At 42.0% G+C, this 20016-nt stretch overlaps 2 protein-coding genes across 5 annotated transcripts in view; both read left to right on the top strand.

Moving 5' to 3' along the window:
• The first annotated feature begins 1698 nt into the window (after window positions 1-1698).
• On the top strand, window positions 1699-10018 carry SULT1C4 (sulfotransferase family 1C member 4). Of its 3 annotated transcripts, XM_076360159.1 has the most exons (10): window positions 1708-1768; window positions 2174-2268; window positions 2744-2921; window positions 4583-4720; window positions 6561-6658; window positions 6981-7107; window positions 8307-8401; window positions 8618-8798; window positions 8959-9094; window positions 9579-10018. In XM_076360159.1, exons 3-9 carry the CDS (start codon window positions 2750-2752, stop codon window positions 9069-9071), a joined length of 924 nt encoding a protein of 307 aa, XP_076216274.1. In that variant the 5' UTR covers window positions 1708-1768; window positions 2174-2268; window positions 2744-2749; the 3' UTR covers window positions 9072-9094; window positions 9579-10018. The 3 variants fall into 3 exon arrangements, with proteins under 3 accessions (XP_076216282.1, XP_076216274.1, XP_076216265.1); XM_076360150.1 differs by lacking the exon at window positions 9579-10018 and having other exon boundaries at window positions 8959-9550; XM_076360167.1 differs by lacking the exons at window positions 2174-2268; window positions 9579-10018 and having other exon boundaries at window positions 1699-1768; window positions 8959-9550.
• A 7249-nt stretch (window positions 10019-17267) lies between these two features.
• Window positions 17268-20016, top strand: part of GCC2 (GRIP and coiled-coil domain containing 2) — a 32110-nt gene continuing 29361 nt past the window's right edge. For both annotated transcript variants that reach the window (XM_076360179.1, XM_076360189.1), the window contains exon 1: window positions 17268-17382. In XM_076360179.1, the coding sequence (XP_076216294.1) occupies window positions 17281-17382 (102 nt within the window). In that variant the 5' untranslated portion in view covers window positions 17268-17280. The remainder of the gene's footprint in view (window positions 17383-20016) is intronic.

Genomic DNA, 20016 nt, shown 5'->3' on the forward strand with positions numbered 1-20016 from the left:
CAGGCAGCTCCCACTTGGTACCGGTGATCATGCCTCCTGCCTGGCCATGCCTTTGTCTAAAAGGGCAACAAGAAGTTCTCCTGTGAACGTCCTTCATGAACAGAGTTGTTTTCTTGTAAGAAAACTATATAATAGCTTGAATGACCAAAAAGGAGGAGCTTCTCTCCATGGACAGGACCTGCTCGGCATGCCTTGGGAAAAATCCACCTGGGCTCCATCTGATGCTGCACAAACACAAGGTTCCCAGCATCTGAAGGGACGTAAGATTTACTCGCTATCTATATTCCTCTTCTTATTCTGTCTTATTAAAGCAGTTATCTTATTAAGTCATTTGTTGTCAGGCCTTTCTTACTGATATCCAGAAGAGCCCTGCACCAGCTCACTCTCACCTCACTCCCCACCTCCAGGGCAGAACATCCTCACTTCCCACCTGTGCCTTAAAATATAAGTAAGTCTTTGCAACCTAGGTACTACGCTCCTCCTACAGTCAATGGAGAGCTAACCCATGCAGTTCATGGACTCTGCAGAGCAAGTCAGCTCATGTTTGGCCAGCTGAATCATTCTCTAGACTCCCTTGGCCATGCTGACTAGCCCTCCATACGAGGGTAGGATTGGCCGCATCCTCATTTGATTAGTCTGTATGAAATGCCTTCAAAAAAGCTGAGATAACAGAAAGCCATTTTAAATAAAAACGTTGCCAGATCATCCAAAGAATGACCAAAAAGGACCTCGAGTACTCACAGTGCTTGCATGCCTTCAGCAGAAGACAGAAGCAATGCCCGATAGCAATGCTTTTCAAAATAATTTTCCTTTATGAACACAATCCATTCAAACTTGCTTGAGTTCAGCTGGAGTGACCTGCCTTTTGCCCAAGAACAGCTTTTCCTGATGCAATCAAACATTTCAGCATGACTGCAACAGCTGGGAACCAGATATAAAAGTGTCATTGGCATACTTCTAGCAGCCAATGTTACTATGCTGTTTGTGCCTAGTCCGAGGCATGTCATTATCTCTCCCAGTATCTCATGTAGGTTTAAAGATAGATAGGGACTTAAATCTTATAAACATTAGCTCACACACAGTGATCCCTAACCCTGTAATGCCAGACTAGTTAAGAAGTGAACCTGTCTAGAAAGTGTTATAAAACATAAATGGCTGGCCCCAGCAATGAAACAGACCCTTAGACATCTATTAAATGAGCATGGTGCAGTACATGGTGAAAATGGAACCAAGTTACTTTTAATTCATTCAGTCCCGTTGATCTCAGGTATTAACAAATAATAAACTATTTTGCAATTCAGATTAAATATTAGTAAGAAAATTAATTATTCCAAGATGGCTGACGATGACAGAGACAAGTTAAAATACTCTTGCTGGAGCTACTGACTGACATTTAATGTTATTGCCAGCAAAGAATCATACTTTAGATGACAGATCATAGAATAGATCACAGAATGGTTTGGGTTGGAAGGGACCTTAAAGATCATCTATTTCCAACCACCCTTCCATGGGCAGGGACACCTTCCACCAGATGAGAATTCAAAGTATTTTTCCTTCACGGGATTAAAAAGGAGTTCATAAACCAAACCAGAAACACTGTTCAGCTGTTGGCTGCTGCTGTACCTCCTCCTTTGCTCTCCTCACACTCATAGGAGGAATAGAAACTCCACCCAAGCTTTCATTCTACTTCGGCCTGAAGATCTATGTGGGTGCACAAGTCACGAATACAGCCAAGGACTGAAGACATTCAAGCAGGAAAAATTCTCTGGCAAGTTTCTTTTTCCTTCTTTTTTTTTTATTTCTTGGGTCACTGCCCAGCCACCAACCTAACCTCTGCTACGCTCAACTGAATCTGTGTGAAATCGGGTGTGAGTCAACAAGGAAATGAAAGGAAATATTTTGGCAATGTTTGCTGTTGGGATTGAAACGTCTTTTGTCTTTTCTGGCTGATATTTTTAATTGATATGATTTCTGTAGCCTCCCTTTAAGCAGAACTTTCCTCTGATCAGCTTCTGGAGCTCTGAAGCTTATGGCTAAGAAGAGACCTCCTTGAGAGAAATCCAGAAATCAATAACTAGTTACTGTAAAACTGTACAACAGGCAGTAGACTTAACTAGATCGATTTAAATAATTAAAGTCTAACAACCTTTAGTTAATGATCTATCTCATTTAGGTTATTTATCTGCAACAAATTTCAATATACAGCAAAGAGTTCTAAGAGTGAAAAGCTCCAGGAACGAAGCACAGAAAAGCTCTGCAAATATTTTTGTGAGTATGAGACCCAAAGGGTGTCAGCAGGTGTTTCTGTTTATTTTCTTTAAGAAGGGTTGGGTCCTGTACGCCTACTTCAGTTGGAGCTGTTATGCTCCGCCCTCATTTGAATCACACCTCTGATTACTTTTTCTTGCCTTTCAAAGGCCACATACATAGTCAGAATTTTACATGAATATGCTTGGTAAAATGTTTAAAGATGGGAATAATGGCTGTTTTTCTCTTTTTGCATCTGAGCAAACAGTGATTTTTAGAGATGCTAGGACTACCAACAGCAATATACCAAGCATTTCTGAAAACTAGATCCAGCTTTAAGGAGCCTATATATGGATCCAGATAGGCCAAATCATAGCCAAAGAAATCAGAGGACATGGAATTCAGTCAATAAAAGAGACCTCAAGAATGGATGAGTAAATTTAGATTTTTTTTCAGAGCAACCATATTAATTCCAAGCCTTTCTTTCTTCACGCAGTGCTCAATGGCCCTGGATAAAATGGAGGATTTGAGTCTGAAACAGACAGTGCCCCGAGCTGAGATAGGTGAAGTGGAAGGTATTCCCTTAACAAAAACAATATGCAGCACGTGGGACCAAGTGTGGAAGTTCAAAGCCAGACCTGACGATCTGCTCATCGCAACCTATGCAAAAGCAGGTTGGTGTGGGTAGGAAACAGAATAGAAAAGTTTGGGATAGTGCTTATTGCTGGAATTGAAAATTATGTTTTTGTGTTGTGACTGATATTTGTTTAATCCCAAACCAGACATATTTTAAAGATGTGAAGCACTGTCAGCTGTGACTAGAAACTTCTGACTTCTTTGGCAGAAGTAACAACCATCTATTATTATTGAAGTTCAAATGGTCAAAATCTAATTACATATATTTAAATGTTTCCTTTGATTTAGATTATATACATATATATTAATGGCAACAATAGAAGTTTTCCACCAATAGGTAATGATTTAACAAAGCCTAGTAAAAAGTTATCATTACTAAGAAATAATAGAAACTGACTGAACAGCTGTGGATTGTATTATGTATTTGGGGAATGACTTGGTGTGTAAACCAGTACTGATTTTTGGAAATGGGTTAATTATTTTAAGGAAATAACCAAATTCACTTAATAATTTCAGCCAATAAAATAAAACACCCACCATTAATATTAGCTATCTCGTATTTTATTCAGTGATTGGCCACTTAGCTCATTACTATTTCTCCTCTTGATCAGACCCTTTATACTTACTACACAGGAAAACAATGAAAGCATCAATATTAATCCTGGATGAATAAAAACATGTACAGTTTAGGGGATTCAGGAACAGATTTGGGAACATTTGATGATCATAAAAAAATAATGACTTGAATTAGCAAGAATTTTTAAGTATTTTTTTCAGTAGAAAAAAAAAATTATTACAAAAAAACCCCACATTATTTTTGTAAAATCTGAAAGCTTTTAATTTCTGTCCTGTACACTGAAAGCAAAAACACATTATTTTATCCAGCCTGGATTCAAACCTCTCAGCCATTGAACTGAAAAGAAATAAAGTTAGGAGTCCATTTGACATTATATTGTATCTGCCAGGGATGCACCATTCAAGCGTCTAAGAAGGGCTGAGTTTCCTGCCCACATTGCTTTCCAAGTTATCCCTTAGCCTGTTCTCTAGCTGACCTGCCACAGTACCTCAGAGGAGATGTGGTTAACCCCGTTATCACAGCTATAAGGGAAAAAAGGCACATGAGAGACACAATACTGTAACACTTACAAGATGTTGCAGTAGCTCAGGCAGATGAAATGTTGTACCGACCTTCTTAAAGCATTTCAAATGGGAATGTTGAAAATACTGCAACTTCTTTATATTTTCAAACTGTATGAAAATTTTACTCCCTCAAAGTTCAGGTATTTCATTTTTTCATTTAAATTCAGGATGAAAACAAATGTTGAAATACTTGAATTTTTGTGAGGTATGAAAATTGGGAGGAGGTAATTTCATTCCTCTCTGCAAATAATACAATCTCCAAATAACAGTGAGTTTATCCCAGAGCTTTTTTCATTACTGGCATGGGGGTGGAGGCTATTTCTGTGGGCAAGAAGCAGCCTGTCTAAAATGGAACCCCTGAAACTGTGCTTTGGGAATTACCTTTGTATTTCTAATTATGCATTTTTCCTCCATTATCCTCTCTTTCCACTTTGTCCCTCATCTTCTGTGCTGTTCCTTCCTCCTTTAATACGGAGTCCATCCTTCTGGCTTTCACTTCCCTAGCAGAAGAGACTCTTGGCTATCCCTGAGGGAAACCTCTAAACACTGGCATTTTCAGGTACCACATGGACACAGGAGATAGTGGATATGATTCAACAAAATGGAGATGTTGAGAAGTGTAGACGTGCCACTACTTACAGACGCCATCCTTTCCTTGAGTGGTCTGTGCAAGAGTCTTCAGCTGCGAGTTACTCAGGTGAATAGTATACAAATAGGTTTGTATTTTAGACAAAATGAAACAAAACAAGCACCCAGTGCTGATGCCACAGGTTTCCTGGGAAAGGTCCCACTTGCTTTGTCACTGAACTATGCACCGTGTTGGGTATTAGGGATCAGTTCAGTTGCTTTAACATAAATATATAGTGCTACTCAAGACGATGCAAGGCTGGCAGATGTGACTCAGGCGCTACTGAAGACCTTGCTATTTTGGAGTGGCATCTGAAAGCTGTGTGTGATACTCCACAGTACCTAAAACAGCAGCAGATAATGCGTAAAATGGCAATGTGGGGGCAATTGAACCCGATTCTCTGATTAGGGGCTGTGTGGAAAAGAAACCTACATCACGGATGTATTCCCAAAAGGTGGATAATGTTTTCAGTGGTTTTGCTACTGTTTTGAGCAACTGCTGTTAAATTCTGGGGTCTAGTGATCTAAACAAGCTATGGGGCATTCAGGCAACCAGCAGGCCTGACTGTTTTGCAAAGACAGTTTCCTACAAGAGTCTTCCCCCAGCAAGGGCTCCCGTTCCACACAAATCTTTAAGCCAGACTCTCTTCACATTTGAAGCTAAAAAGTTTGACCAACTCTGCAGCAGAAGTGCTACTTTTTCTCTTCTAAGCTAGACTGTGTTGACACGGAGACTGACAAAAAATGATAGAGGATGACAGAGGATGATAGACGATGATAGGAAAAAAAATGATAGAGGTCATGATAAATGTTTAAAAAGGAGGGGGGGAGGGGATAACACATCTCCACACATCACCAGATATTCCCAAGTATTCCTATATATCCATAGCTACTCAAAATCCACTGTCCATCATTCTCCTAGTTTCTCTTTACGTGCTATCCAGAAAGTCTAGACAGCCAATCTATTCTTCTCATATCCTAGACAGAAACAAAAATTTTTTGCCTGCAAAGTGAAAGGAGATCACTAAGTATTGCGAAGGAAAAACTTTGGTTGGGTAAATATAAATTAGTATTCATCATCATCCCTTGGAATGCAGGGGTTGGAGATGGGCCCAAGAAAGCAAGAAGATATGAATTGGTGTTCCCCCTTTCCTCCTTGAATACACAGGCAAAAATTTCTCTAAAAACACTGAAGGTGCTTATGCAATGTTGTATATGTTACTCTGCTATGTAATTGCTTTGGAGATGAATGATTGTTGCAAGGTGCACTGCTGAAAAGTCACAGTCAAAATCATAGATTGATAGAATCATTTAGGTTGGAAAAGACCTTTAAGATCATCGAGTCCAACCGTTAACCTAGCACTGCCAAGTCTACCACTAAACCATGTCCCTAAGCACCACATCTACACGTCTTTTAAATACCTCCAGGGATGGGGACTCAACCACTTCCCTGGGCAGCCTGTTCCAATGCTTGACAACCCTTTCGGTGAAGGAATCTTTCCTAATATCCAATCTAAACCTCCCCTGGCGCAACTTGAGGCCATTTCCTCTCGTCCTATCGCTTGTTACTTGGGAGAAGAGACCGACACCCACCTTGCCACAACCTCCTTTCAGGTAGTTGTAGAGAGCGATGAGGTCTCGCCTGAGCCTCCTTTTCTCCAGGCTAAACAACCCCAGTTCCCTCAGCCGCTCCTCAGAAGACTTGTTCTCCAGACCCCTCACCAGCCTCGTTGCCCTTCTCTGGACTCGCTCCAGCACCTCAATGTCTTTCTTGTAGTGGGGGGCCCAAAACTGAACACAGTATTCAAGGTGCGGCCTCACCAGGGCCGAGTACACACATATGAGAATAGCAAAGAAGTGTTAGTGCAACTTACAGAACAATTCACATCTCTTAATGAAACATCCCACAGGCCTGGAGTTAGCTGAAGCTATGCCTTCTCCACGAACAATAAAAACTCATCTCCCCGTGCAGCTGGTGCCTCCCTCCTTCTGGGAACAAAACTGTAAGGTAAGGCTGAAGAGGTAGGACTCAATTTTACTTCACCTGCAAAGAAAGTGACATATACCAGGACTGAAAATGGTTTCCAGAATCTTTGTGAAACATAAAGGTCTCCCCAGATATCTTCCCTTTAATGTGCAAAGCCTGTGTAAAACTAAAGGAGCCAGGACTAAGTTAGCTGCGTTGGGATTCAGAAAATGGCAGCTTCAAAGCAAAATCTCTTAAGCCTCTGTCATCAGGCTCCAAGAGAAAACTCCAGGAGATGCTCAATATCTATATAAGCATGTGTACATTAATTTTTTTTTCTCTCTCTCTTTTCATATCAATAAAGATAATCTATGTGGCAAGAAATGCAAAAGACAACCTGGTGTCATACTACCATTTCCACAGAATGAATAAAGGAATGCCTGACCCAGGAACCTGGGAGGAATTCATGGAGAAATTCATGACCGGAAAAGGTGATGAACTGCAATCAGTTGTATAAGAGATTTGTTCATTTAAAAAATGCATGACATTGATTTCTTTACTGAAGGTGTTTCAGTAGTAATTTATCTTCATTCATGGGTTTTTATTAGTACCTAAAGGATTAATTCTATCTTTACATTCCTATTTTGGAAAAAAAAAATGCTACTCTTTATTCTATTATCATTCAGAAACATATGTGACAATTTTCAGGCTTAATCTCTTCTCTCTGAGGTTAAAAGAAACCTGCTTGGAAGCCAGCTGGGAACTAACAGTGGTTTAATTGGTTTTACTCTAGCCTGATACACAAGAAACCAAGGTTTAATTTTGTGTAGAAATGTGTGGTGTGAATTTGAGTTAAGGGAGTCTTTTTACCTAAATTCTTCTGTATAAAAATCAGGCATCTGAACAAAGCCAGTTATCTAGCTAAAGACAGGCAACCCTGGAAGCTGATTCTTCCCTTTCTAAAAAAAGGTGCTTATCCAAGAAAGAAAACCTGCTCGGATGGATGGCAGTCTGCAATTTTGCTCAGTAAAGCTTCCATAGATCCTTAATATTTTTGCCACCATGTAGGCCTAGAAACACCACTGTCTGGACCAGCATGAGAGTCTCATGTCTAAAGGAGACCTTGTGTCTTGTGTTCGACCAGCTTGGCTTGGGAGCCATCTCGCCCAGTGCAGACATCTAGAACATAGCTACCTCTGTCCACACTAGTCATCTTGATACTTGCTGGAGAGAAACAGGCACTTCTGATAGCACACCAAATATTTAAACCAGTTAGAATCACAGAATGATGCAAGTTGGAAAGGGCCTTTGGTGTCCATCTGGTCTAACCCCCTGCTTAAAGCAGGGCCAGTTAAGACTGGTCTTGTCCAGCTGATCAGATGAATCACTCTGGAAACGTCTGTTTCTCTCCATTGACAGTAAAGGCAGCCTGGATTTTTCATTCAGGGGTAAGCATCTGCATTTGTTGCCCTCTAAAGTTACACATGAATCTGGCTCTGAGCATCCATACGCCTGAGGGATTAATAGCACAAATGCTGTGATAAGCACAGAGCACAGCAGTCATGGCCATGGTGATTTAAAACCAGCTGGGAAATGCCCAGACACTGGTTATGAGGGAAACATGAGTGCCACAGATACCTAAAGACAGTTTGGGCATTTATAGCTGCTGATGATGTTACTCCTTTTCCAGTGCTCTGGGGTTCCTGGTATGACCATGTAAAAGGATGGTGGAAGGCAAAAGATAAGCACCGTATTCTCTACCTCTTCTATGAAGATATGAAGGAGGTAAAAGGCTGAATGTATATTTACAGAGCTCTGAAATCTGCAAGCCCAGTAGATACTACCTACGATCAACAGTTTTCTGTTATAATGCCAGCTGTATCAGTAAATCTTCAGATAACCCAATTGTCTCACCCTGACAACAACTGCAACTTTAACACTATGTTTGATTTCTTTGCTTTTCCTGGCTCTGTATCTTATCCCATGTTATTCTCTCTGCAGAATCCAAAGCAAGAAATTCAGAAGATTCTGAAGTTCCTGGAGAAGGATGTCAGTCAAGAGGTTCTAAACAAGATACTCCATAACACCTCGTTTGAGATAATGAAGGAAAATCCCATGACAAACTACACTAATGAATTTCAGGGAATAATGGATCATTCCATTTCCCCATTCATGAGAAAAGGTACCGAGGTTTATTACTGGCATCAGCTCTGTCTTCCTGGTTGTCATTCTGTTTTGAAATAAGCCTTGAAGTACAAGTGTCTAGTGAGTCATGGCTAATGGGCTTCAGGAAATACTGGAAAATTAATCTTTTTTTCTTTCTTTGCTTTGCTGTTTCTTAGGGGTTGTCGGGGACTGGAAGAATTATTTCACTGTGGCACAGAATAAGAAATTTGATGAAGATTATAAGAAGAAAATGGCTGATACCTCTGTTGTTTTTCGCACAGAATTGTGATTATAAGCAATGGGAATTATTCTGTATGATCTTCAGCCTTTTCCATTTTATATATTTTGCTTTTCCTTCACAAACTGCCTGCATCCCTAAGATTTCAATATCTCTCTTTCACACACCACTGATTTTTCATTATCGTGAGAGTGCCCGAATTATGTGGAAGTTTAGGTTGGTCTCCCTGAAGAAAAATCCCACTGGATACTTCTCATGCATCCCTCCCACAGTAACTTTCAGCACTAACAAAAATATTTCAGACATGCTTTGAGTTTTTGTCTTTGTAAAAGTGCAGTTGATATTGCTGACATTTTCAAATCAACCTCTAACCCAACTTAGGAACCAATAGGAAAAAAGGTGTTAAAAGAGTGCAACAGGTGTGGGCATTATATGTCATTCACATGTTGTACAAACATTAATCAATAAATAATAATAAACAAATTTAAAGGTGGTCAAGTATAAACAGAGCAACAGAAGTGCACAAAGTAGATCATTTTCTTTTTCTCTTGTTTTCAGCTGGACATCATAAATCCCACTGAGATGAAAGCAACATTTCCAAAAACACCGAACACGCATTACTTCCTTTGATAAAACTTGCTAAATGGCTACACGGAGGCATTTATCTACAATCCAGCTGTGGAGGCAGTAGTCCCTACTCCATCAAGACAAGAAGCTTTTCTCACTGTTGCCTTTTGAAATGGATAGCATAACCTTCTGTTAACATTTGGAGAATTCTGAAAGTTGGTATGAACCAGGTCAAGAGTCAGTGCTGCATATACCATCTCCCTCTTCTCCACCGTTGTAAACGTGCTTATCAGACACATCACGTTATTACCTCCTCCTTTTCCTCACTCTTCCCGTATTAACCAAACATACAAACATCCCGTTGAGGGCTTTTAGTTGCAATAGGGCTTGGTTGATATTATCAAATAAAGACCAGTTCTGCTTTAGCATTAGTACCAGCACTATAGCCATGCTTTGAGCTTGTGGGAAATGAACTCAAGCGTTTTGTAGCCCATTTAATTATAGACAACTGTTACCAATCCACTTTTGGTTTTGAAGCACCACCATTGAGCTTGGCACACAAAAAAGGCCCCACAGAGTTCCTGCTTAACTGGGTTTGCACTCTGCATGTCAGAAGGAAAACAACATAGGTGACAGCAACTGGAGGAAAATGCCGTCTTAGTCCCATTTAGTCTAGTTTAGTCTAGTTTAACACAGAACATGTTTGCTGGGGCTATTTTCTCTTTGGCCTGTGGAGAGTTCCAAAGATTTAGTAATAGGAGCAGCTGTCAACATGCACAGTCCATTTCAGGCTACCTATTTCATCCAAATATCTAAAATGAATGCAGTTCTCTAAAAGGGCAGCAATATCTTGCATCAAGTTTGAAAACAAATGAAAAGCTTCCAGTTAAATGTACAAGTTCCCTTGTCAGTTCCTGACCCACCAAGTTTCCCCAAAAAAGGCAGGAAACACTGAAACCAGAAACACGCATTTGCTACATTAGTGCAAACGTAGGCAATTGAAGAGCTTTAGGTCAACAGAGATTCCCGCCCGCAAGTAAAGGTTGTCTCAGTAAATCGACTGAGAAAAAAATCACCTGGCAGAGGTGCTGCTGTTCATCACAGCAAGGCTAAATATCAGCCTGGGGAGCTTTCTGTTACTTGTTTGTTTTTTGTTTATGATTAACTTGATTTGCTATCTTACTATTGCCAGTATGAGGAAGAGGCATTGCCTGCTTTCTGACCTATTTCCATCTTCTTGGGTTGCTCCAGGAAACCACGTGAGTCAGCTCAGTTTGTCAATCTAATCCTCATTCAGTGTCATAAGAGCCATCAGTAAATGGAAAACATGCTTAACTCAGTAGCTTGGTGACATGAGCAGTGCTGTACAAAAGGTCGCACAAATGACCTCTTTGTTCCTCCTTTGAAATCTCTGAATCTATCAGAAGTGCAAAATGCTGACAGTGGCTGAAGCCTGGTCTGAACGGGAGCTGCACAGCCACTGCAAGGATAGAGGCACCATATAATAAGGGGCTCATATCACATTGGGAAAGTCACCTTTGCTCTCACTTCCCCAGGTAACTCTTCACCCAGCTGCAATTCAGCTGCTCTGAAAAACAGATAAAAAGTAACACAGGTCAGAGTGCAGTCCTTGGAAAAAAAGGGGGAAAACATACACTGGATGTGTGGTTACATAAAAACCGGCTTTTCTTATCCTGTTGATATTATCCTTATATATATTCAAAGACAGAAATGTTAACCTTTATGACAAAATATGGCTGGCAGGGGGATAGAAAAGTGGGATGTTTCTGCTTTTCATGCCCTCTCAAGCGACCACAGCTGAGAGAGATCAACCTGTGGATTCAGTCATAATTTGCAAAATGTTATTAATTATACCAGTGTAAAACTACAGGGAACAGTGAATCGTTACCAGTGAAAATGACTGGATCTGTAGATACCAGGAAAGCTTGGGAAAGGGGTTAATAGGCTGTACACATCCCCCAGTGGGCCTGGAGGCTACCATGCCTTGGTGTCTATCATGACAGTATGTCAACAGAGATGTGCATGTGCTTCTGGGTAGATGACTGGAGGGTGCCTACATCTAGGGCACCTTTAACTTACATATCTTTAGGTTTGTCAGTTGTTATGTACAGAAGAGCTTTAAATGATGTGTTTGTATACAGATTGTTTACTAATACCGACATATGTTGGTAAGAGGTTTAATTTATTCTTACATAAGAAACTGTAAATCAATGACCACCTGCAGAAGGCGATTGTACATGTTCAGCTAAATTATTTCAAATCAATTTAAACTGCTGTCAAGCTTCTAGTGCAAAGAAGTGACTCTCTTTACTATGGTGATAGAGCTCCGTACAAAGCTCTATTAGACTTACGCCGTGAATATACACCTATGCTTTATTTTCATCCAGTTACCTAGATGCATGATTTTACTAACCTTATTACACAAGAGCAAATTCCTCTATGTCAGTTTAAAAAGGACTTTTGTCAGTTTAGCTAATGCCATCCCACAGCAACTTCTTCAATGCTGCTTGTCTCTTCTTTTATAAGAAAGTGTACCTGCAGAGTTTTGATAGCTGAGAAACTTTGTTACTCATCTCTAACAAATGTTTGAAAATCAGTGTTGATTAATACACGCTAACCGTTCACATGGTCCTGTTTTGTAGCTCTGTGTTAACAACTACCAAAACAAATCCTCCCACGGGAATGACTGAAGATTCCTGCTTCAATACAGACTTTTTAACAGACTGCTGTATTAATTCTAGGGTAGTCACGATTACCCTTTAGCTTGACTGCCGATAGCAAGTAGGGGAGCCATTTTACTTTCACACGGAATCAACCATTTACGAAATAGAATGAAAGAAGCACCAAGCTTCAAAAAATTAAAGAAAGAGACAGAGGAGGGAGCTGTTCTATCTTCTTAGCTAGCATTGAAAGACAGGGACACTGCTTTTCTTTCCACTAATTTTACTGTAGATGATCTGCTTCATGCTTGGATTGAAAGTCACTGTTTCTCCAGTTAGGAAACAGACCGTGGACAGGAAGTAGTTTTTATTTAATTTGTCCTATCCATATAGGATATGGATATCCTATCCTAGAATATATACATCATATTTTTTTAATAATGATTTATGTCAACATGTTCACAAAGAGCCTTATCTTTACAACAAGGTTAATTATTAATTCTGGAATTTTCCAGAGGTGGATTAACATTATATTTTAAGTCTGGACTGAAGCGTCCATTTCCCTTACGTCCTCAGTGAGTGAGGCAAGCCCTGTCTCAGTGTAGGCTGTAGGTAAGCCATTGAGGCACATCATTGAGAGAGAAAGTTAAGCCCTTCATACTCACAGGATGCAACCAAACTGTGCTGCCAGACCTAAAGCCATGGGCTTAGGCTGGATAACAAGGCTCTGCCTGCCCTCCAGACCAAGCACAGGCTTAGGCACTGTGTAGGTGGGCCAGGAATGTTGTCGTGCAGCAGTGTCCCATGGTTAATGCTGAATTACTCATGGATTATTTTACAGAAGGGCTTTGGCATAGCCTGTTGCAAGGGCAGTTGGTTTTCATCAGCAGAGTGAGCTCAGACTGCCTTTAGGATTGTGTGAAGGCTCACAGTTGAATGATAGCCATCTACCATGACCATGGAGGGAGACAGAGGGATTATGTCAAAAGCAAGCCACACTGGGTCCTGCTCTGGTACAGGCAATATAGGTATAGGTAGAGTCTTAGGTTAGACACCTAAAAATGAAGGTAACTGATTTTTTTTTAATTGTTAAAAGTGGGCCTCTTGATTCACAGCAACTTGTTCTTGTACCAATAACCCTCACTCATCTATATTTGCCACTATCTCTGTGTGCAGTTGTTGTGGTTTAACCTCAGCCAGCAACTAAGCACCACACAGCCACTCACTCACTCCCCCCCAGTGGGATGGGGGAGAGAATCGGAAGCGTAAAAGTGAGAAAACTCATGGGTTGAGATAAAGACAATTTAATAGGTAAAGCAAAAGCTGCGCATGTAAGCAAAGCGAAACAAGGAATTCATTCACTGCTTCCCATCGGCAGGCAGGTATTCAGCCATCTCCAGGACAGCAGGGCTCCATCACGCGTAACGGTTACTTGGGAAGACAAACGCCATCACTCCGAATGTCCCCCCCTTCCTTCTTCTTCCCTCAGCTTTATATGCTGAGCATGACGTCACACGGTATGGAATGTCCCTTTGGCCAGTTTGGGTCAGCTGTCCCAGCTGTGCCCCCTCCCAGCTTCTTGTGCACCTCCAGCCTTCTCAGTCGGTGGAGCAAGGGAAGCTGAAAAGTCCTTGACTTGTGTGAGCACTACTTAGCAACAACTAAAACACCGGTGTGTTATCAACACTGTTCTCACCCTAAATCCAAAACACAGCACTGCACCAGCCACCAGTAAGGAAACCAACTCTATCCCTGCCAAAACCAGGACAGCAGTTAAAAGGGCTTTCATGTTCCGTTAACAATGGAACAGTCTTTTATAGCCAGACCCAACCCTAAGTGCTCAAACAAAATGTTAGCTTCCTTGTTACAGTTTCACGCTAATCTTTCAACAGGCTTGGTGGGCTTTGCAGACGAGTAATAGAACACTGAACTTCTTACCTTTCCATTTCCTATTGCAATTTAAGACCAGAATTAAGGACTACACACACAATTTCTTTTTTCAATACCTAACCAAATCCTTCACACACAAAGTAGTTTTGAGATAAATACAAAGGACAGTACTGCCCTTGCATCTTATTTACTCATATAAACATACAGATTAGCCTCCCCTTTTACACTTTCTTAACTTTTTCACTGTACCTGTAGCCTCTACCATTCCACTCCGGTGGGAACCTACTGAACCCAAACCCAACCCAACCAAATGGCCATAGTCAGCCAAAGAATTCACAGTTCATTTCACAGGGCAGGGAGAATACTTTAAGTTTCCAAAGAAGAATAGTTAACATACTGTAAATTAATACGCTGCATTCCTTTATACTGATTTGGCATGTAGAAAAGCCATAAAAGTAGCTCAAAGCAAGAATGCTGACCGGCCAGCATGGTTCACAAGCAGGAGAGTTTGTGATCTTCAGAACCTGTTGGAAAGGCAGATTCTACAGTGGCAAGTATTTAAAGCATCAGCTCTTGTATGCTGGAAACAAATTCCACCATTGCAAAATTACAGTAATTTTCTCATTCTGTGCTCTTCAGAAAATTCTTGCAGGTCTAATAATTCCAATGATGATAGTGAACAAGCATTTGTACCCTGCCTTGATGTAAGGGCTAATCACAGCCCTGTGGGACTTGGCTTCTCAATGAAAGCAGGATTTAAAGTTTGTTATGCTCTGTCCCAACACATCTCATAAATGTCTTGGCAATCTTGTTTTACATAAACAATGCTATTTAAAAAGATGAACTAATTATCTTTTACAAAGATAATAAAATCATAGAATATATGGAACATAAAAATTGTTCTTGTTTTTCTCACTTATCTCAAATTAGCTGCATGCAATATATATCAACTTACTGGCTCCTTCTGGATAGGTAAGACGTACAATTCGTAAACTGTTTAAGAAAATTATGTAAGACTACTGCAGGTACGAATTGACATTTTTTCCCACAAAATATGGAGCAACTTATACTTTATTGTAACAAGTTGAAACAATCAACACACAAAATCCTCAATCTTTTTTCTTCTAGTTATTCTAGAAACTTTTTTAATTCTTCCACCATTCCGTAACCAGGATGCTTTGCAATTGCTGTTGCAATTCAAGACCAGAATGAAAGACTGTCAAGACAATCTCAGTTGTAAAATATACCTAAATTCTGTTGCACAAAATGGAGGAGGGCAGGAGGGGAGAATTGGCCTGTCTTTGTCAAATACACAGCTCACAGGAGCAGGGAGCTCTATCAGGGGCTCAGCGCTCTCTAGCCAGAATCAGTTTCAGAAAGCCTGCGATGAGTGAGCCGGTAGTTCACTGTCTTCAGTACAAACACATCTGAAAACCCTTTGTGTGTCTGCCTTGGACGACCTCCAAAATCAATTTCCTCATAGGCTAAGTCATGAGATGAGCCAAGAGTTGAACCGTAATACATATATTCTGGGGATAGGAGGAAAGAACAAATTTACATGAAACATTGGGATTCTCCAAAAAAGAAGGTACGCTTTCCTATAGTGTTCTCTCCAGACATCCAGCTTCAATCGGAGACTGACCTGGAAGGACAAAGCAGTGCAGTATGGCATAGTTTAGGGTCAAAAGCTTTTGCCACGGGATTGTTTTGGAAGGACTGTATCTAGAAAGGCTGCTCTTGATGTTGTGTGAAACCCCCATGTTAGACCACGGCAGTGCAGGCGTAGGTATCCAGTTCAGAGTCTCCCAAAGTGGATGGGGAAAGAAAGATTTAATCCGTTTAGTGCCCTGTGGGGCTTCTAAAAAGTGTAAGAATAGAAGTAATGGAAAAACAGCTTCTTGCGGTTTGGTTAGGGAGGCCTGTTCCTTGCCAGCAACCTCTGTGAGAGCATGGAACCATATGCTCCTGCTGCAGTTGTGTACCTGCATATATTACAATATACAATAAATATAGATAATGTACAGTGAATACATTGGGGGAAAAGACAAGGAAATAATTTCTGAGGTATATGTGAAGAACCTTTCTGCCTTTTGTCACTATTTGTCATTTGAATTTTAAAAGAATGACAATAAGCAGAGTTGAAAAAATGCAAATTATTCTTCCGAGAGCAGCATTTTGACTAACATGACTTTTTTTAATTAAAATAATAGATGTTCTCTCATGACACCGTAATTAATTCACTGATATTCAATATTTATCTGGTGAACTGTAAATAGAATAATATGCCTAAATTGTTTCTCCCAGGCAATTTCTCATTAAAAATCACTTACCACAAAATGTCAAAAATAATTCAGGCACTATCAAAGTGCACGCATGATTACAGTAAAAAATGTGTGTGAAGTAGGTATTGCTCCCCTCAAACACCTACCCAAATGGCCATAAAAATGGCTATTAAAAAAACAGAACTACAAGCCATAATACCTGGCTTCTGCTATTTGCTCTGGTACAGTCCTTCATATCCGACGTTTGATAAATAACTTAATCACTCCGTGCTTCCATCGAGATATTAAAAACAGGATCCTAAATCCTTAAATGCCTGTCCCAGCACATACCTGTTCACCTCATACTCTCCTTATGGTGAGTGAGAGACAGACTTGCCCAGTAACAGCCCCCCCCCCCGTCCCGTAAGGTGCCCTTGCAGCAGTGCGTGCCCCTCAGGAGCCCCTCAGGAACAGGAAATGGTGGGGTGCAGTCGTGTTGTAGCCGCACCCCTTCCCCCGTGCCGTTTTTATTCGGCGGAGAGCGTGCGGCTGGCACTGCTACCTGCACCTCCTGGCTTCAGCCACCCTTCGGGTCGGCTTTGCCGCCGAAGCAGCCCGGCCACGGCAGACGCCCCGTCAGGCGACGTTTGCTCGGCAGGGCTGTACCACAACCCGCCCTTCCTCCACCACGCCACCCCCCCCCCCCCCCACTCCGCGCAAGTGAGCCGTTGAACCGTCGGGGCCGCGTGCCAGGGGGCGGGGCCGGGCCCCGAGGGGGCGGGGCTCACGTGACGGAGGTTCTCTAACCCTCAGCCAGCCCGGCTCGGAGGGGAGGAGGTGCTGCGTTACCGGCGTGCGGGGATGACGGAGGCGGAAGTGGGTCGGGGAGGATGTAGCGGCGCTGACAGCGGCTGCGGTGCCGCGATCTCCCCGCCCCTGCAGCCAGCCGGCCCCGTCATGGAGGTAACGGGGCGGCCGGCGCGGCTGCGGAGCCGTCGGGGGGGGGGGGGGGTTCCGTTGCCGGGGGCGGCGGGGGGGGGAAGGGAGGGACGCGCGACCTTGGGCTGCAGCATGCGGGGCGGGGCGGGGGGAGGTGCGCACCAGCCCCCTTTCCCCCCCAGCGCGGGTCGCGCGCCCCTTCCCCCGTCGTGCGCGACCCCCTCCGCGCGCCGCCAGCGGCCGTTGGCGGGCGGCTGTCAGCGACGGGGGCGGTCGCGCCTGTCGGGCGGCGCCGCTCGCCTCAGGGCCCGCCGCCGGCTGCTGCCCGGGGCCAGCGTGGCGGGCGGGGTAGCCCGCGGGCTACCGCGCGCCCCTTCGCCTCCTCCCCGCCTGCCCCCGGGGGTGGTGCAGCCCCGTTGGGCGGCAGCTGTGAGGGGGTGCGATGCGCGGCCCGCCGCGCTCCCGCCTGGGCTGGGCCGGGCCGGGTGTGGGGGTGGGAATGGGTGCTCTGGTCCTGCCCTGCGGCAGTGTGAGGCCGGTGCGGGCTTCAGGGGTTGCTTAGTGCTTCCTGCTAGAAGGTGAGGATGTCATCCTGTTTGCACGGGCTGGGGGAGATCAGCCGGTGCTGGCTCAAGGGAAGAAACGCTCAGATGACGTACAGTGAACGTGTTGAGGGGGTACCTCAGCTTAAAAGTACTCACGAGTGAACAAGCATTCCTTTTCGACTGAGATGACCTGATGTGTTAACAGTATGCCAACTATGAATCACCTACCAACGCAGGCAAATAAAGTCACTGAAGTATATGTATCTAGTGTAGCTTTCATAACCACCGAGGCAAATTCAAAGGCCACGATGAAGAGTTTAAAATTCATACAGGAAATCAATTCTCCTGGTAGTTTCTGAGCTGTACACGTTCTAATAGAGGTTCAATGCCTCTGCTGAAGCAATCACAACTCAAAATGTGTTTTCATGTGATTTGGTATGATTAGAGTTGGTGATGTCTGAAAGTTGCACACTGCTTAGAAAATCACTGTTCATAATGGTCGTTACTGCCGCAGTTCACATCAAAGTTTAATATATTGCATTTATACCTCGGTTAGGCTTTCTCAGAGTATGTTTAGCTATTGCAAAAGTAAGGCATTGATAGCAATTAAAATATACAGAGCATGCTAAACTGTGGCTTGGAAACACCTTAGTGTAGATAAAGTAGGCTTTAAATTAAAAAAAAAAAAAATCTATATATCTCTCAGTAAAGTATGGAAGCATACCCTGGTTTCAGAATGGTGGAATAGGAACTTGAGAATCCTTGCAGGGTTCAGTGTTGTGCTTAGAAGTGTACTTAATATTTGCTGGCTCACATCTCAGATGCACCTAATCAATGAAAAGTTTAGGGTTTTTTAGTAACCGTCTTCCTCCTTGGTCTTCTAATTCAAACGGGTGAAGCCCTCTACGCAAACTGCTTGTGGTTTCTGTTACCAGAACAGCAAAACTGAATGCATCATCTTACATGATACGTGGTTCTGCCTCTGTGCATATTAGCCTAAAGGAGAGTAACAGTAATGTGTAGATTCATTTGACCTTACTGTAGTATGGAGAGACATGTGCTGTCATTTTCTAAACAGTACATACAATTTATTGTACTTAATTGTACTGTGTAAGCATACTGCTTGTACTGACAGTGTTTTGCTAATTGCAGTGCTGAAATATTAAGAATGTAAATGTTGACAAAGTTTTGCATACCAAGAAAACCTGAAACTTAAACTTTGTAGTTTTTTTTTTTAAATGCTGTATTTATGTTTAATGGGCACATTATTTTCTAATAAGTTTGCTTTTGCCATTTCAAAAAAAGCTGTAGCCCATGTGATACAGAGAGAGATAACTGTAACCACCTTTGTCCTTGGTCTGTACTTGAACTCATATTTCTAATGATGGCCTTTCTTGTTATTTGTATCAGCTGTTCTCTCTAAATTGTTAGTCAGTGATTCTTCATTCTAGTAGTGCTTAGATCCAGTTTGGTTTTTCCTTAGTTTCTATTATAAGGGGTTTTTGTCAGAATAAAGAGAGTAGCAAAATAAAAGTGAAGGTATGTGTGTATACATATACACACACACACGTAGATATATAAAAACACAAATATTTACATATGCACCCCTTCACTTTACACACACACACACACAGAATATGAAGGAAAAAGGAGGGTAAAGGTCAAAGCTTGGAAATGCTACCCTTAATATATTGGAAGTCTGTTCCATTTTCCTTTGCCCCATCTTAGTTATGTATGTTTCTTCATGTTTCCAAGTATAGGTAAGCATATCTCATATAAACCACTGTAAAGTGACATAGAGTCTTACAGATTAGATCAGTGGAAGTTTACAGTAGAAGGCATTATGCATGTATGTTAGGAATGGAGAGCCCAGAATTTGCAGAGCCTTTTCAAATATGTTTGTCAGGCCAGCACTTTTAGTGCTAATGGGTGTGTACAAAAAAAAAAAGGGGGGGAGGTGAGGGTTATATTTTGTTCAGAAGAGCCATGGCTTTGCGGAGTCTTTTCAAATATATTTTTTAGGCCAACAATTTCAGTGATAACCAGTGTGTTTAAGAAAGAAAGAAAAAAAAGTTAAGGGGTATATGTGGTTCAAAAGTTTCCGAAGTTTGAT

Source organism: Aptenodytes patagonicus, chromosome 1, assembly GCF_965638725.1.
Source record: "Aptenodytes patagonicus chromosome 1, bAptPat1.pri.cur, whole genome shotgun sequence".
Classification (NCBI taxonomy): Eukaryota; Metazoa; Chordata; class Aves; order Sphenisciformes; family Spheniscidae; genus Aptenodytes; species Aptenodytes patagonicus.

Excerpts from the sequence above, each read along its gene's own strand:
- SULT1C4 (XM_076360167.1), top strand. The coding sequence starts at position 2,750 with ATGGCCCTGGATAAAATGGAGGATTTGAGTCTGAAACAGACAGTGCCC. Across the intron at positions 2,922-4,582 it reads CGCAACCTATGCAAAAGCAG|GTACCACATGGACACAGGAG; the intron begins GTTGGTGTGGGT and ends TGGCATTTTCAG. Across the intron at positions 8,799-8,958 it reads TTCCCCATTCATGAGAAAAG|GGGTTGTCGGGGACTGGAAG; the intron begins GTACCGAGGTTT and ends GCTGTTTCTTAG.